Genomic DNA, 17,473 nt, shown 5'->3' on the forward strand with positions numbered 1-17,473 from the left:
TCAATCTTTTCAAAATTTTCCAATTTTTCCAATTATGTCTATGATGAACATCCCCACACATGGCGTCCAAGCCCCTTCACACTCGGCCCTCTCCCTGAATAACCCTGACCTCCTCTGTCCCCTCACTGCCACCCTGCACCTCATCTGCTGTCACCTCCTGCCTCAGGCCTCCGAGCTCCCGGCACAGGCAGGAGCCGCGGGAAAGGTACATCCCGGCCCCATCTCCCCCACGAGGCTGTGAGCTTAGCAACGGCAAGGTATATCCATGCACGCGGAAGAGGCCGGAACACGAAGCCCACGGTAATCACACCACCTGTGCCTGCCTAGGTATAGCGCGCGGGGGAACCGCAGATCCAGACCTGGTATTTGAGGAAGGCAGCCGGGCCTTCCCAGAGCAGGGACTCAGCTCGGCAGCAGGGCAGGTGCACGCAGCATAGTATTTCGGGAAGCCACCCCTGCGTGGTGAGCCCACGTTTCCCGAGAGCTGTGACACGCTTCTCCTGGCGCCGAGCGTTCCGTATTCCATGGCCCGTGAGTCAGAGAAACGGCAAAGCCTCCCTGGAGGCCGGGGAGGGCGGCGGTGATTCCCAGGAGGGCAACGGGGGCTGCCCACCTCCCGGAGGCCGGGGAGGGCAGCGGTGATTCCCAGGAGAGCAACGGGGGCTGCCCACCTCCCGGAGGGCAAGGAGGGCGGTGGTGATTCCCGGGCAAGCAACGGGGCCTGCCCACCTCCCGGAGGCCGGGGAGGGCGGCGGTGATTCCCAGGAGAGCAACGGGGGCTGCCCACCTCCCGGAGGGCAAGGAGGGCGGTGGTGATTCCCGGGCAAGCAACGGGGCCTGCCCACCTCCCGGAGGCCGGGGAGGGCGGCGGTGATTCCCAGGAGAGCAACGGGGGCTGCCCACCTCCCGGAGGCCGGGGAGGGCAGCGGTGATTCCTAGGAGAGCAACGGGGGCTGCCCACCTCCCGGAGGCCGGAGAGGGCAGCTGTGATTCCCAGGTGAGCAACGGGGGCTGCCCACCTCCCAGAGGCCGGGGAGGGCAGCGGTGATTCCCGGGCAAGCAACGGGGCCTGCCCACCTCCTGGAGGCCGGGGAGAGAGGCAGTGATGCCCAGGCAAGTGGTGGGACCTGCCCACCTCCCGGAGGCCGAGGAGGGCGGCGGTGATTCCCAGGAGAGCAACGGGGGCTGCCCACCTCCCGGAGGGCAAGGAGGGCGGTGGTGATTCCCGGGCAAGCAACGGGGCCTGCCCACCTCCCGGAGGCCGGGGAGAGAGGCAGTGATGCCCAGGCAAGTGGCGGGACCTGCCCACCTCCCGGAGGCCGAGGAGGGTGGCGGTGATGCCAGGGCGGGGGACGAGTCTGCCTACCTCCTCTCGTTGTCATCCAGGTGAGCGAAGAGCACGTTCTTGGAGATGGCCTTGGCCAGCGCAGTCATGGTTTTGTAGTCCTTGGGAATCACCTGAAGCGGAGCCAACACATCACCGTGTGAGCCACCCTGGCCTGATGCTGTGACGCGGCCTGAAATCTCCCTACTCCACCCTCAGCCTGCTGTTATCAGGCAATGGTACAAATATGCAATTTGAAGTTTAATGTGTATTTCACCACTTTTTTTTTTCTAAACAGAGTCTTGATCACAGCTCACTGCAGCCTCAACCTCCTGGGCTCAGGTGCTCCTCCCGCTTCAGCCTCCCAAGTAGCTGGGACCACAGGTATGCACCACCACACTTGGGTAACTTTTTTATTTTTAGTGGAGATGAGGTCTCACTATGTTGCCCAGGCTGGTCTCAAACATCTCAGCTCAAGCAATCCTCCCATCTCAGCCTCCCAAAGTGCTGGGATTACAGGTGTGAGCCACCGCACCCAGCCTCTTGTTACTTTTGAAATGCAGTCACGTGTCACGTAATGATGGGGAAGCGTTCTGAGAAATTCATCATGGGCAATTTCATCATCATGCGAACATCACAGAGCAACAGACACAAGCCTAGCTGGTATGGCCTAACTATGCACTGAGGTTATAACATGATAGAGCCTATCGCTCTAGGCTACAAATCTGTACAGGATGTGGCCATCCTCAACACTGCAGGCAGCTGTAACACAATGCTAGGTGTATCTAAACATATCTACACAGGCCGGGCACGGTGGCTCACGCCTGTAATCCCAGCACTTTGAGAGGCCGAGGCAGGCGGATCGCCTGAGGTCAAGAGTTCGAGACCAGCCTGCCCAACATGGTGAAACCCCGTCTCTACTAAAAATACAAAAATTAGCTGGGAAAGGTGGTGGGCACCTGTAATCAGCCACTCAGGAGGCTGAGGCAGGAGAATCACCTGAACCCGGGAGGTGGAGGTTGCCATGAGGCAAGATCATGCCACTGCACTTCAGCCTGAGTGACAGAGGGAGAATTTGTCTCAAAAAAATAAACAAATAAACATATCTACACAGAGAAAAGGTACAGTAAAAAATATGGTATCATAATCTTACGGGACCACATATATGCAATCTGTCAACAACCAAAACGTGGTCATGTAGTGTGTGCCTGTATGCAGTACACTGTTACTGGCTGCAGTCACCCCACCTTGCAAAGATCTCAAAACCCATTCTTCCCGTCTGTCTGTCTGTCTGAAACTCTGCACCCTTTGATCAACAATTCCCCACTCCCTCTCTGGATGAATGAGAAGCACTATGAACATTTCAGATGCCAGGATATCCCCCGCTTAAAATGAAACCACGCAGGAAGGTCATTCGGGCCACAGTGAGACCTCCTGTTGTGCCTGGGCCACCTGGGAAGTCCCTGTCTGTCCAGGTGCAACTGCGGACCACGCAGGCTTAGGTGTGCTGCGTGTAACGCAGAGAGCCCCTGTGCAGACGTCTTTGAGAGACAGCAATGAAATCTCCTAAAAAGCCACTCCAGTTCTAACAGACTTTTAAAAATGTAAGTGTTGGCTGGGCGTGGTGGCTCACACCTGTAATCCCAGCACTTTGGGAGGCTGAGGCGGGTGGATCACCTGAGGTCAGAAGTTCAAGACCCGCCTGACCAACATGGTGAAACCCCATCTCTACTAAAAATACAAAAAAATTAGCCAAGCATGATGACAGGCACCTGTAATCCCAGCCAGTCAGGAGGCTGAGACAGGAGAATCACAGGAACCTGGGAGGCAGAGGTTGTGGTGAGCTGAGATCATGCCATTGCACTCCAGCCTGGACAACGAGAGTGAAACTCCGTCTCAAAAAAATACATATAAATGTTTTGTTTTCAAATACTTTCTATTTACAGAGAAATTGCAAAGATCATTCTCGTGCACCTTGCAGGTTCCCTGATGTTACTACCTTACATCCTATGATGCATTTATCACAACTGGGGAGGCCATGTCGATACATGACAGACACTGAGCTCCACACCTAATCTGTTCTTCCTTTGTTTGGCCTGAATGGCCTTTTTCTGTCCCAGGACCCCGTCCTGTCTCCCCCGTGGCCTCCGGTCTGCGACAGTTCTTCACACTCTCCTCCTGTGCCGTGAGCAGGGCTGGTCAGGCATTCTGCGGAGCGTCCCACAATTTAGGTTTATTTGAGGTTCTTCTCGTGGTTAGACTGAAGTTCTGGGTCTTGGGGAGGAAGACCCCAGAGGTGGAGTGCCCTAATAAATTTTTAACAATGCTTGCGCTAGCTTTAATTAGCTGATTATAAAAGTATTAAGTACTGGGGAAAGGAATGGGGTGTGCGTGTTTAGGGAATAGAGTCTCAGTTCTGCAAGGTAAGAAGGTTCTGGAGATGGTGGTGGTGACGATTCCACAACAATGAGAATGTGCTTAACGCCACTTAACCATGCACTCAGAAATGGCTAAGAGGGTACTGGGGACTGACTTGTGTCTCCCCAGAAATTCACATATGGAAGCCCTAACCAGTCATGCTATGGTATTTGGAGAGAGGCCTTTGGGAGGTGGCTGGGGTTGGATGGGGTCATGAGAGAAGGGCCCTGAATAATGGGATTCGTGCCTGTATAAGAAGAGACCAGAGATGCTGGGCACGGTGGCTCACGCCCGTAACCCCAGCACTTTGGGAGGCCGAGACGGGCAGATCACAAGGTCAGGAGATTGAGACCATCCTGGCTAACACAGTGAAACCCCGTCTTTACTAAAAATACAAAAAATTAGCTGGGTGTGGTGGTAGGCACCTGTAGTCCCAGCTACTCGGGAGGCTGAGGCAGGAGAATGGCATGAACCTGGGAGGCGGAGCTTGCAGTGAGCTGAGATCGCACCACTGCACTCCAGCCTGGGGGACGGAGCAAGACTCTGTTTCAAAAAAAAAAAAAAAAAAAAGAGAGAGACCAGAGAGGCTGCAGGAGCATGGGAGGCACACAGCCCAGGACAGAGCCTCTGCTGACTCCAAGGACCTGGATGCCAGCGAGTCCCTTCCCTTCCCTGAGCCTGTGAGGAACCTAAGGCCGCCATGCAGCTGCAGTGACCCCACACAGAGCTGCTCCCATAAATTTGAGCTCAGCTCATCTGGCAAAGACAGTAGCAAACCAAGCCCACCCAGAACTGCCTCTGCCATCACCCACATAGTCCTCCCTCCAACCAGGATGACACTGAGACCCCCGGGAGGATGAGGGTGCCCCGTGGGGTTCCAGGGAGCTCACAGGTGACAGCCACGTGCCGAGGCCTGGGGACAGGAACCCCGTGACCCGTGAGCCTCACCTTCCTGACGTAGGACACGGCGTCCTCCTCGGTGTACACCTCGGCACTCACGCCTCCTCGCCGGCGGCGGGCCTTCACCACAGGGTTCGGGGGGGTGGGCGACACCTCCTCATCATGGGAGTCCGACTGTGAGTTTGACTTCTGCCGCGCCAAAATCTGCCTGTTTTCTTCCTGTGTGGGAGAGGCAAACACAGAAAGGAAGTAAGAACCTGGCTGTCCCGGCCAGGCACAGGGCCCATGCCTGTGATCCCAGCACTGTGGGAGGACTAGTGGGAGGATCGCTTGAACTCAGGAGTTGGACATACGGTTAGGCTTTGTGTCCCCACCCAAATCTCTTTTTCTGTCTCCACCCAAATTTCACTTTGTGTCCCCACCCAAATCTCATTTTGTGTCCCCCACCAAATCTCATCTTGAATTGTAATCCCCATCATCCCCACTTGTCCAGGGAGAGACCAGGTGGAGGCGACTGAATCATGGGGGCGGTTTCCCCCTTGCTGTTCTCGTGATAGTGAGGGAGTTTTCACAAGATCTGATGGGTTTCCAAGGGACTCCTCCCCCTTCACTCAGCACTTCTCCTTCCTGCTGCCTTGTGAAGAAGCGGCTCTGCTTCCCCCCTGCTGCCTTCTGCCATGATCATAAGTTTCCTGAGGCCCCCCGAGCCATGCAGAACTGTGAGTCAATTCAACCTCTCTATAAACTACCCAGTCTTGGGTGGTTCTTTATAGCAGTATGAAAATGGACTAATACACCCTGTCTCTATAAAAAAAAAAAAAAAAGAATTAGCTGTAAGTGGGTTCACCTAAAGTTGCAGTTCCTAAGAATCTGTCAACATTTCTGTGTATGTACCAGTTTTGTGAGACATTAAAAAATAAAGTGGGTGAGGCTCTCCAGGCAATTTTTATAACTGCCTGTACATCCACAATTATCTCAAAATTAAAACTTTAATTTGCTTTTTAAAGTGAGTGAGAGGCTGAACTGGCGTGGGGTTTATGGAGGCTGAGATGACAAGCATCTGGAGGTCTGCTGGGAGGAGGGGACTGGAAGTTGAGCCCCGAGTCACCGTGGAACGACCATGGTTGTGTCCTCCACGTGGGCTGGGGTTGCTCCGAAGCCGACCCTGCCTTGAGCTGTGGATGGCAGGATGCACCACCACTGCAGACCTTGCTCCTGCCCACAGACAAGTGCTTCGACCACTGTCCCCAGCTCTTCAGCCACTCTAAACCTCATGCATCCGGCATGGTCTTAGCCAGCCTGGGCATTTCAATCCCACCAGGGCCAATGTGCCTTTCCTCCTGCACCTGGAGGACCTGTGTTTGCATAACCTGCAGCCTAAACACTGACCTCCACCACCCTCAAAGGTGGGCTTAGTACCAGAGGCAGGGGGCTCTGTGGTCTGAGGACACACCGGGCCCTGAGCTGAGCCCCTTTCTCACTGCAATTCTGCCTCTTTGGGAAAAGGGTGAATGAAGTAAGGGGAGGGAGGGAGGAAGGAAGAAGGGAGGAGGGAGCAGGGAGGAGGGAGAGGAGAAGTCAGGAATCAGCAGGGCCAGGCAGCCTGGAGAGCCCAGGAGCTCAGTCCTCGTCCTAAGGCCACACCGGGTAGCTCACAGGGACCACAGATGAGCACACTCCTTTCCTAGAGTGCTGTGTGACCCTGAGTAAGTTGCTTGACCTCACCGGGACTCATCTGTGAGGGGAAATGAAGACACATGTCCCTGGCATCGTAGTAAGAAGAGACTTCAGGCCAAGTGTGGTGGCTTCTGGCCGGGTGTGGTGGCTCACGCCTATAATCCCAGCACTTAGGGAGGATCATTTGGCCCCAGGAGTTCAAGACCAGCCTGGGCAACATAGTGAGACCATATCTCAAAAAAAATTTGTTGGCCAGGCACGGTGGTTCACGCCTGTAACCCCAGCACTTTGGGAGGCCGAGATGGGTGGATCACGAGGTCAGGAGATCGAGACCATCTTGGCTAACACGGTGAAACCCTGTCTCTACTAAAAATACAAAAAGTTAGCTGGGTGTGGTGGCAGGCACCTGTAGTCCCAGCTACTCCGGAGGCTGAGGCAGGAGAATGGCGTGAACCTGGGAGTGAGCTTGCAGTGAGCCGAGATCGTGCCACTGCACTCCAGCCTGGATGACAGAGCGAGACTCCGTCTCAAAAAAAAAAAAAAAAAATTGTTTTAAGGAAAAGAGATTTCAACCTGTCCTAACAGATATGAATGGCTCTGTGTGCAGAAGCAATGCTGGCTCACATGTCCTGAGTGTTCACCTTGGTCACTCATGCCCTATTCAGCCTCGAGGTGGGTGCGGCCCCCAACCCCTCACACAGATCAGGCACACAAGGCCCTCGCTCTCCCTCCCGGCCTCACCCTGATCCATCCCCTGGCTTTCCTGCCGGTCCTCTGAGGGCTTTGGTCCCCCACAGCTCGGGAGCTTCCCGGAAAAAGATGGTGGCCCTATCAGGCAGGGCCTTGCGTCATGGACCAGGAGGTGGAGGAGGAATTCAGGGGCAACCAGGTCAAGTTCCCTACCAATGCCTTCTGACATCCCAAGACCCAGACGTGCCCACCTGTGACAAGGCTGAGACCACGGCTCTGAGATGCTCACTCTCCAGGGGTACAGGAGCTCTGGGGTCCTGGGGTCTGACAGATGCAGACACCACGTGAATGCCAAGGCCGGGGTGCCACCAGCCCTGTCTGGGTATCCCCTTCCTTGACTTTCAAAAACCATCCCTTTAAGCAAATGGTTTGCTTATTGGTTCCAAATATTGAACCCAAGGATTTCTGAGAATCGGCCATTTAAAGTCAGCCAGGTGCACCGGTCCAGGTGGGTGAGGTGATCACCAGATCACACCAAGGTAGAGGATGCAGGAGAGGAGTCTGAGACCCCAGCCCGCCCTGGCTTCCTGCGGACTCTGTGGCCATTCCTCCTGTTCCAGGAACCTCCAGCAAACAAATGACTGTCTCCCCAGCCTGTTAAAACTGGGACATGGGTGGGAGCTCCTGCCGAATACCAGCCGCCATCCATCCTGTGGGTGGTGGACATGAGTGAAGGGTCCCCACAGACCAGAGTGGGATGCCAGCCGCCATCCATCCTGTGGGTGGTGGACATGAGTGAAGGGTCCCCACAGACCAGAGTGGGATGCCAGCCGCCATCCATCCTGTGGGTGGTGGACATGAGTGAAGGGTCCCCACAGACCAGAGTGGGATGCCAGCCGCCATCCATCCTGTGGGTGGTGGACATGAGTGAAGGGTCCCCACAGACCAGAGTGGGATGCCAGCCGCCATCCATCCTGTGGGTGGTGGACATGAGTGAAGGGTCCCCACAGACCAGAGTGGGATGCCAGCCGCCATCCATCCTGTGGGTGGTGGACATGAGTGAAGGGTCCCCACAGACCAGAGTGGGATGCCAGCCGCCATCCATCCTGTGGGTGGTGGACATGAGTGAAGGGTCCCCACAGACCAGAGTGGGATGCCAGCCGCCATCCATCCTGTGGGTGGTGGACATGAGTGAAGGGTCCCCACAGACCAGAGTGGGATGCCAGCCGCCATCCATCCTGTGGGTGGTGGACATGAGTGAAGGGTCCCCACAGACCAGAGTGGGATGCCAGCCGCCATCCATCCTGTGGGTGGTGGACATGAGTGAAGGGTCCCCACAGACCAGAGTGGGATGCCAGCCGCCATCCATCCTGTGGGTGGTGGACATGAGTGAAGGGTCCCCACAGACCAGAGTGGGATGCCAGCCGCCATCCATCCTGTGGGTGGTGGACATGAGTGAAGGGTCCCCACAGACCAGAGTGGGATGCCAGCCGCCATCCATCCTGTGGGTGGTGGACATGAGTGAAGGGTCCCCACAGACCAGAGTGGGCCTGGCCGGCACCCACATGGAGCAGCGGGATGCAGTCACAGAGACGCCCTGACCAATACCAGCCTCAAGCCCCACTCCTGGCCCACCTGCCACATGCCAGGCACGGCACCCACTCCCCATGGAAGGGCAGCCTGGAGAGCTGCTTGTTGCTCCCTCAGAAACAATCCCACCCGCTCCTCACCCAGCCCGATGTGGCCGTCTGTCAATCACAGCCAAGGGCAGTTTCCCCAGGGGCCCCCACTTCTTCTGCAGCTGATGCCCACCTCCATGTGTGCCAATGCCCACCTCCACATGCACTGATGCCCACCTCCATGTGCCAATGCCCACTTCTGCATATGCCAACGCCTACCTCCCATGCACCAATGCCCACCTCCACGCGTGTGCTGATGCCCTCTGTGTATGCCGATGCCCACCTCCATGTGCTCCAATGCCCACCTCCACGTGCACCAATGCCCACCTCTGCCTGCGCCAGCCAATTCTGCCTCCTCAAACACCTATCAGATGCTAATTGCCCAGCCAGGAAGACGCTGAGTACATGGGGATTGCCGGGTGAAGCTTTATGCGATCATTTAAATATATCTTGACAGAGCTTCCCCCAAAAAAATGGCAGATGGAAAGTGCACGTTTCCTCTTTTCCCTCTAGCGACCTCTCGAATGACAGCAAAATTAAAATATATGCATATATACATCTACCACAATGACCAGAATGGCAGGAACGCTATCTGAGATTTCTGGAAAACAGACAATGACCTGAAGCATGGAATTTGACATTCGGACGAAGTACGCAGCAGCCCGGGGTATGTGAAGCAGGTTCTCCCGGATCCACGGAGGGAACGGTTCTGCTGCAGAGCCCCACAGAGCAGAGGACAGAGGTGGTGAAAGTCATCAAGATCCAGACCCAGGACCACAGGAGCTCGGAAGCCTGGGAGCCAGGCAGCCCCCCAAGGCCAGGAGCCCAGGTGTCCTGTGGCTGTTCCTTCTCTTCCCTTTTACAGTGGAAATTCCCAAACTACACAAGAGTAGACAGAGTAATACAATGAATCACCAAACGCCCATCACCCACCCTCAACCATTATCAAAATGGAGCCAGTCCTATTTCATTTCACCTCCACCCACTTCACACAGACACACACACACACACACACACACACACACACACACAGAGGATGGAAGCAAATCTCAGATACAGCATTTCATTTTAAATACTTCAATATCTAGCTCTAAAATACACTTGTTAAAACATAACCACAATCCCCATTACCATCTGCCATGAGTTGGATGTGGTTTGTCCCTCCTGAAATTTGGTCCTCAATGTGGTGATGTTGGGAGGTCCATGAATGTAACTTTTTACATTAATTAATATAATTCATGTTACACATATAACATACACATAACAGTAGGAAGATACAACATGAAAATATCTTAAAAAGAGACAAAGACAGAGAAAAAACATGTCTGTATATACATATATATAACATGTTATATATATATACACACACATATAACACGTTTTATATATATATTTATATATTTATATATATATATATATACACCAAAAACATTCCAGGAGGCTCAATATCTGATTAACAGCAGTTCCAGAAAATAAAATAAAATAGAAACTTGTCAGAAATAAAAGAAAAATTTCCCTAAACTGAAGAACATGAGTGTCTTGGTTGACAGAGCCCACAAGATTTTCAGTCCTAGTAAAAGGATCTCTTACACTGTACTTAAAGGGATAAGAATTTTCCAAAAGCTCCCATAGAGAAAAGTCAGGTCACCTACAAAGGACTGACAATAAGAATGGCTCAAACTTCTCAAAAGAAACACTAGATACTAGAGGACAATGAAACGAAGCCTCCAACATTCTGAAGGAAACTTCCTTTCAACCTAGACCTTTATACCCAGCTAAACTAGCATTCATGTTTGTAGTTATAACAAAGGCATTTCCTCAGTATACTTGATCGACAATTTTTAACTTTCAGAATTTACTTACAAAGCATAAAAGGCATAATTCTAGTTTTTTAAAAAATATATAAATATTATCAATATGGACAATGCAAAATGAAAAGTTCAGATAACAAAAACGTAATAAAATTTTGAAAAGGAAAGCTAAGCAGGGTGGATATGTGAAGACCTTTGCCTTTTAAAATGGAGAATCGGCCGGGTGTGGTGGCTCACACCTGTAATCCCAGCACTTTGGGAGGCCAAGGTGGGCAGATCACGAGGTCAGGAGATTGAGACCATCCTGGCTAACACAGTGAAACCCCGTCTCTACTAAAAATACAAAAAAATTAGCTGGGCGTGGTGGTGGGCACCTGTAGTCCCAGCTACTCGGGAGGCTGAGGCAGAAGAATGGTGTGAACATGGGAGGCGGAGCTTGCAGTGAGCCGAAATCGTACCACTGCACTCCAGCCTGGGCGACAGAGCGAGATTATGTCTCAGAAAAAAAAAAAAATGGAGAATTAAAGAATACAGTTCACAATGAAATTGTAAAGGGGTTAGTGTATCATTTAAAATTTAGGATTTTAGAAAGGAAATAGTAAAAGATTTTTAAATGGTGATACAACTATACTGGGAAGATGGAGAGAGAAGGTGGGGTCATCTGGCATTGCCCAAAGTCAACAGAGGGTGCTGAAAATTTTAGTTATTATTTACTACCACTCTGACCCAAGCCAGCATTCATCTCTCATCTAGAATATTGACATGGTTGTTCTTGCAGTTAGGGATTTTATTAAAGTATAAATCAGGTTTTTACTCCTGTTAATGACTGACTAGGTTGTTTAGATTGAGCTTTCTGGAGAGATCAACTAGAAAACCTTGATGAAAGGTTAAAAATATATTTTTGAAAGCATCAGAGAGCTACCACAGCAGAGAAGAATTAATTACAAGGCCAATTGCAAGGAGAAGACAGAAACCCAGAGAGATGAACACAGCAGTTGGAACCACAAGAAGTGTCTACAACAAGCAGCCGAGAAGCTGACAGGCTGAGGTTTCAACACATTTGCAGAGGTAGGAAAGATCAAAACTGGAACTTATGGCCTGCCTAGGAAAAGAAATCCTAGTAAATCCTCCAGATTTTGTGCTTTGGCCCAGAAGATTTTGTGTGGACACTAGAAAGAAAGATGAGCTGGGATTAAGCCAGCCTCCCTGGGACTGAATCTCAGCTCAAATCATCTCAGTCCCTAATTGGATAAGGGTGATCCAGGATTACTAGCACCCCTAGGCTAGCCATTTTTCCAAAGCAATTATACATTCTCTCAAAAGGAATATATCAGCCTCAAATTTTCTCTTTAATTTTTCATATGTAATGTTGGGAACTCAATCAAAAACAACTCAGATACAAAGAGACAAGATCATGTAATCAAAACCCAAGAGAAGCAAAAGACAATACAAAAAGATCCCCTCAGGGGATGCAGATCATGGAGTTAATGGACATAGACTTTAAAATAATTATGCTCAGTATGTTCAAGGAAATAAAAGATGAAATTGAGAACACTGGCACGAAACTAAGAAAAAAAACTATAAGGCACGTGGAAATGCTAGAATCAAAAAAACATAAAAATTGGAACTAAGAACTTGGTGGATGGGTTTAACAGCAGATGAGAAACACAAGGGAAGAAATTAATAACCTGGAAAATAGATGAAAATATCCAGACTACAGTACAAAGACAGGAAAGGAAAGCAGCTACAGAAAAGTGCTGAAGAGCATGTGGACTATGGCAAAAAGCTCCAGTTTATGTGAATTCGAGTTCCAGATGGAGGGGAGAGAATATGGCAGAAGCAAAGTTTGAAGAGATCATGATGAAGAATTTTCCTAAACTAATTAAAGACATCAGGCCACAGATTCAACAAGAACACAAACTCCCACGCAGGATAAACCAGCATAGCGTGGTAAACCGCAGGAGCTAAAGACAGAGAAGAACCTAAAATGCAGCCAGAAAAAAAAAGGCATTACCGGCCGGGCATGGTGGCTCATGCCTGTAATCCCAGGACTTTGGGAGGCCGAGGCAGGCGGATCACCTGAGGTCAGGAGTTCAAGACCAGCCTGGCCAATATGATGAAACCTCATCTCTACCAAAAATACAAAAATTAGCCAGGCATGGTGGCAGGCACCTGTAATCCCAGCTACTCGGGAGGCTGAGGCAGGACAATCATTTGAACCCAGGAGGGAGAGGTTGCAATGAGCCAAGATCATGCCACTGCACTCCAGCCTGGGCGACAAACCAACACTCCACCTCAAAAAAAAAAAAAAAAAAAAAAAAAAAGCCGAGCACGGTGGCTCACACCTGTAACCCCAGCACTTTGGGAGGCCAAGGCGGGTGGATCACCTGAGGTCAGGAGTTCGAGACCAACCTGGTTAACATGGCAAAACCCCATCTCTACTAGAAAAATACAAAAAAAGTAGCTGGGCGTGGTGGCATGTGCCTGTAATCCCAGTTACCCAGGGGGCTGAGACAGGAGAATCGCTTGATCCGGGAGATGCAGGTTGCGGTGAGCCAAGATTGTGCCACTGCACTCCAGCCTGGGCAACAGAGTGAGACTCCATCTCAAAAAAAAAAAAAAAATACAAGACAGATTGCACACTCCCCTGCCCACTGAAACCCTCCAATGGCCTCCGATCTGAGTTGAAACAGAATTGTTTATGTCAGCCAGCAAGGCCCTGCGTGATCTGCCCTCAGCCCCATACCCCTCACCTACCCCAGGGCTCTCTGCTGTCCTCCCACACGAAACACACTTCCGCCTTTCACTTACAATTATCTGCCAAGGACAGCCTTCCTCAATGTCTCAGGGCTCCCTCCCTTCCCTCCCCAAGTCTCCACTGAAATGTGACCTTCTCAGTGCAGGAAAACCCTCCCAATATGCCTCTCCTCCCCCTCCAGAGCTCTGCGGTCCTCTCAGCAGTTACGTATTGCTGTGAGCAGCAATCTCACAGTTACCTATCTGACATATTTTGCGTCTTAACCATGGTTATTGTCTGTCTCCCTCACTAGAATACTGCCTGGGCTTGATTCACTGCTAAATCTCTGGTGCTTAAAACAGCGCCTGCATACAGTAAATGCTTAATACATATTTGTTAAATAAATATCAAAGAGACAAGATCATGTGATCAAAAATCAAGAGAAGCAACAGACAATACAAAGAGATCCCCCCAGGGGAAGCAGATCATGGAATTTGTGGACAAAGACTTTAAAATAATTCTGCTCAGTATGTTTAAGGAAATAAAAGACAAAATTGAGAACACTGGAACAGAACTAAAAAGAAAAAAAAATTTTTTTTTTTGAGGCGGAGTCTCGCTCTGTCACCCAGGCTGGAGTGCAGTGGCCCAATCTCGGCTCACTGCAAGCTCTGCCTCTGCCTCCCAGGTTCATGCCATTCTCCTGCCTCAGCCTCCCAAGTAGCTGGGACTACAGGCGCCCACCACCACACCCGGCTAATTTTTTGTATTTTTAGTAGAGACGGGGCTTCATCATATTAGCCAGGATGGTCTCGATCTCCTGACCTTGTGATCCACCCACCTCAGCCTCCCAAAGTGCTGGGATTACAGGCGTGAGCCACTGCACCCGGCAATGTTTTTAAAGCCAAATGGAAATGCTAGAATCCAAAAACATAATAATAAACAAAAAAATTATTTCAATTTTTGAAGAAAACAAAATTTGAAATTCACATCACAGAGTAACCCAGGATATATTAAAATTGTAAACACTTTCCTTCTTTTCTTACTTAGTATTTTATCTAGACTTTGACTACAACCATGCAACAAAAGAAAAAGATGGGGAGGATAAGGAGGGGAGGGGGAGGAGAGCCTGCATATAAAAAAAGACCCAAAGAGAAGACTTTTTTTTTGAGACAGAGTATCGTTCTGTTGCCCAGGCTGGAGTGCAGTGGTGCAATCTCAGTTCACTGCAAGCTCCGCCTCCCAGGTTCACGCCATTCTCCTGCCTCAGCCTCTCGAGTAGCTGGGACTACAGGCACCCACCACCAAGCCCGGCTAATTTTTTTGTATTTTTAGTAGAGAACTGGGTTTTACCATGTTAACCAGGATGGTCTCAATCTCCTGACCTCGTGATCCGCCGCCTCGGCCTCCCAAAGTGCTGGGATTACAGGCATGAGCCACCGCGCCTGGCCGAGAACACAGTTTTTAAAGAGCTGAGGGAGAGAGGCCAGGCACAGTGGGCTCACGTCTGTAATCCCAGCACTTCGGGAGGCCAAGGCAGGAGGATCACTTGAGGCCAGGAGTTCGAGACCACCCTGGGCAACATGGTGAAACCCCGTCTCTACTAAAATACAAAAATTAGCCAGGCGTGGTGGTGTGCTCCTGTAATCCCAGCTACTCTGGAGGCCGAGGCAGGAGAATCGCTTGAACCCAGGAGGCAGAGGTTGCAGTGAGCTGAGATCATGCTATTGCACTCCAGCCTGGGTGACAAAGTGAGACTCTGTCTCAAAAAAAAAAAGAGCTGAGAGAGGAAGGGAGCAAGGGCTGAAAAACGACTGCTGGGTGCTATGCTCACTACCCGGCTGGTGGGGTCATCCATACCCTAGACCTCAGCATCATGCCACATCCCCACGTAACAAACCTGCACACGTACCCCCAAACCTAAAATAAAAGTTGGAAAAAAAGAAATTAAATCAGAAGCCATTAACAACAACAACAACAAATTTCAAGTGCTGAGCTATTGGGATCAGGGTGGAATTTCTTCAGCTTCGTGCATGTTGCTGTAATGTTAACACAACACAAACAAATTGGAAGGAACTATGTCATAATAAAAGTAAACTACTGTGTGCCACTGTGCAGACATAAATACCACTAAAACCACCTAAATAAATAACAAGTCCCAGAAGGAATGCCCCCACCAGCTGCACACCCAGAAGACGGGGCTCCTCAGGAAGGGGCTGGTGCTTCTCAGACACTCAGAGGCCTGATGCCTGGGGCTGTAAAAAAACAAACAAACAAAAAAAAAACACAACACCCAGCAGTCCTGTGTCCAGCTGCACAAATGTGTGCCAGCTCCGAGGCTGACCGGTCTTCACTGCATCCTCCTCAGCGGGCCTGGCGGCTGGTGTCTCCACTGCCCTGCCAGCCACCACAGGCTCCTCTCAGCCTGCACTTGGGAATTCTTCCCAGCGGCCCAGCGGCTCTGCTGCAAATCCTACCCGAAGGGTCCCGCGCCCACCCACACTGGCCAGTCCGCTGCAAATCCTACCCACAGGGTCCCACGCCCACCCACACTGGCCAGTCCGCTGCAAATCCTACCCGAAGGGTCCCGCGCCCATCCAAACTGTCCACTGCGCTGCAAATCCTACACGAAGGGTCCCGCGCCCACCCAAACTGTCCACTGCGCTGCAAATCCTACCCGAAGGGTCCCGCGCCCACCCAAACTGTCCACTGCGCTGCAAATCCTACCCAAAGGGTCCCGTGCCCACTCAAACTGGCCAGTCCACTGCAAATCCTACCCAAAGGGTCCCGCGCCCACCCAAACTCGCCAGTGGAAATGGGTTTCCATCCGTGAAATGAGCCTGCGGGTGATGGGGAAACTCGGCCAGGCCAAGATCAGGACCTCTCTGCCAACAGAGATATCTCCTCTAAAAGCAGTGAGATTCCAAATCCCCTGCCTGGTCAGGAGGGGTGCAGGAGGGTGGCTTTGATGGAGAGGGAGTGCCTCCACTCCCACGGATGAAGATGCAGGCAGGGCCCCCCAGCGCACCACAGCCATCAAGGGAGAGCAAATGAAGAGGAGAGCTGGGCATTACCAGTGGATCCATGTCCACACGCCCTTCCGCCTACACGCAGTCCTTTCGGACAGCCCAAAGTGAGGTGGACGCCCTGCCGTGTGCTGAATGGCATGTGGCCTCCGTCCAGGTCTCCAGGGAGCTGTTGGAAACCCAGTGCTGTGACCTCACACGGTCAAAAGCAGCTCCTCGTGGACAAAACTCCGGGGAGGGGAATCCAGGGTGCTGAGGGGATGGACCACAGGGCTCTACAAACACCGGCAATCACCTCCTGCGGAGGACGGCGCATCCCCTGAACTCCCTGCCAAGTAAACACCTCATCACTCTCCGGTCACCATGACAACAGGCCATCTCACAGTCTCTCAGAATGGCACAGACGCCTCCCTGGAGCTGCGAGTCCCTTGCTCACATCCATCCCCAGGCTGAATCACTGGGAGACGGAGATCAAGGGTGAGATGCTGCAAATACTTTCTCAAACCTTTGCATCCTTCTAGTCGACCTCAGGGATCGGCTGTATGGGACCCGCTCTTAGGGAAATCATCACATCGTCATCCACTGCTCCTACACAAACCAGGAGGTCTCACTAGAAATGGCAGGTGGGCCAGGCACGGTGGCTCATGCCTGTCATCCCAGCACTTTGGGAGGCCAAGGCAGGCAGATCACCTGAGGTCAGGAGTTCGAGACCAGCCTGACCAACATGGTGAAACCCCATCTCTACTAAAAATACAAAAATTAGCCACATGTGGTGGCGCACGCCTGTAATCCCAGCTACTTGGGAGGCTGAGGCAGGAGAATCAATTGAACCCAGGAGCTGGAGGTTGCAGTGAGCTGAGATCGCGCCATGGCACTCCAGCCTGGGCAACAAGGGCGAAGCTCTGTCTCAAAAAAAGAAACAGAGAGACAGAGAGACAGAGAGAGAGAGAGAGAGAAGGAGAAGAGAAGAGGAGAAGAGAAGAGAAGAGAGAGAAGGCAGGTGCATCACAAGTGAGGGGCTCTGGGTCTTTGTTTGTAGAAATTACTAGAAATAGTAGCAATAATAGAGTCGGCAGGAACCTGAAGCCTGGGAGTTGAGAGAGGTTGGTTGGGACCGCTCCCCCAACGGCAGTGCAAATTCTTTATATCAACACTGAGGCCCTGCAGTCGCCCGGGAGAAACAGAAACCTCAGGCCAAATTGTGCTCATACCAG

General features: G+C 51.6%; 1 protein-coding gene and 1 long non-coding RNA gene across 7 annotated transcripts in view; one reads left to right on the forward strand and one right to left on the reverse strand.

The window, feature by feature from the left end:
• The window catches only part of PRKAR1B (protein kinase cAMP-dependent type I regulatory subunit beta), a 176,940-nt gene that overhangs the window by 124,787 nt on the left and 34,680 nt on the right, over positions 1 to 17,473 (reverse strand). For all 6 annotated transcript variants that reach the window (XM_003819707.6, XM_003819706.3, XM_057302798.2 and 3 more), the window contains exons 3-4: positions 4,691 to 4,861; positions 1,367 to 1,458 (exon numbers count right to left, since the gene is read on the reverse strand). In XM_003819707.6, coding sequence (XP_003819755.2) covers positions 1,367 to 1,458; positions 4,691 to 4,861 — 263 coding nt within the window. The remainder of the gene's footprint in view (positions 1 to 1,366; positions 1,459 to 4,690; positions 4,862 to 17,473) is intronic.
• LOC117980857 (uncharacterized) lies at positions 1,383 to 4,684 on the forward strand. Its single transcript, XR_004672326.3, has 3 exons — positions 1,383 to 1,484; positions 1,623 to 1,708; positions 3,445 to 4,684. It is a non-coding gene; the product is annotated as an uncharacterized LOC117980857 (long non-coding RNA).

This window comes from Pan paniscus, chromosome 6, assembly GCF_029289425.2.
Source record: "Pan paniscus chromosome 6, NHGRI_mPanPan1-v2.0_pri, whole genome shotgun sequence".
Classification (NCBI taxonomy): domain Eukaryota; kingdom Metazoa; phylum Chordata; class Mammalia; order Primates; family Hominidae; genus Pan; species Pan paniscus.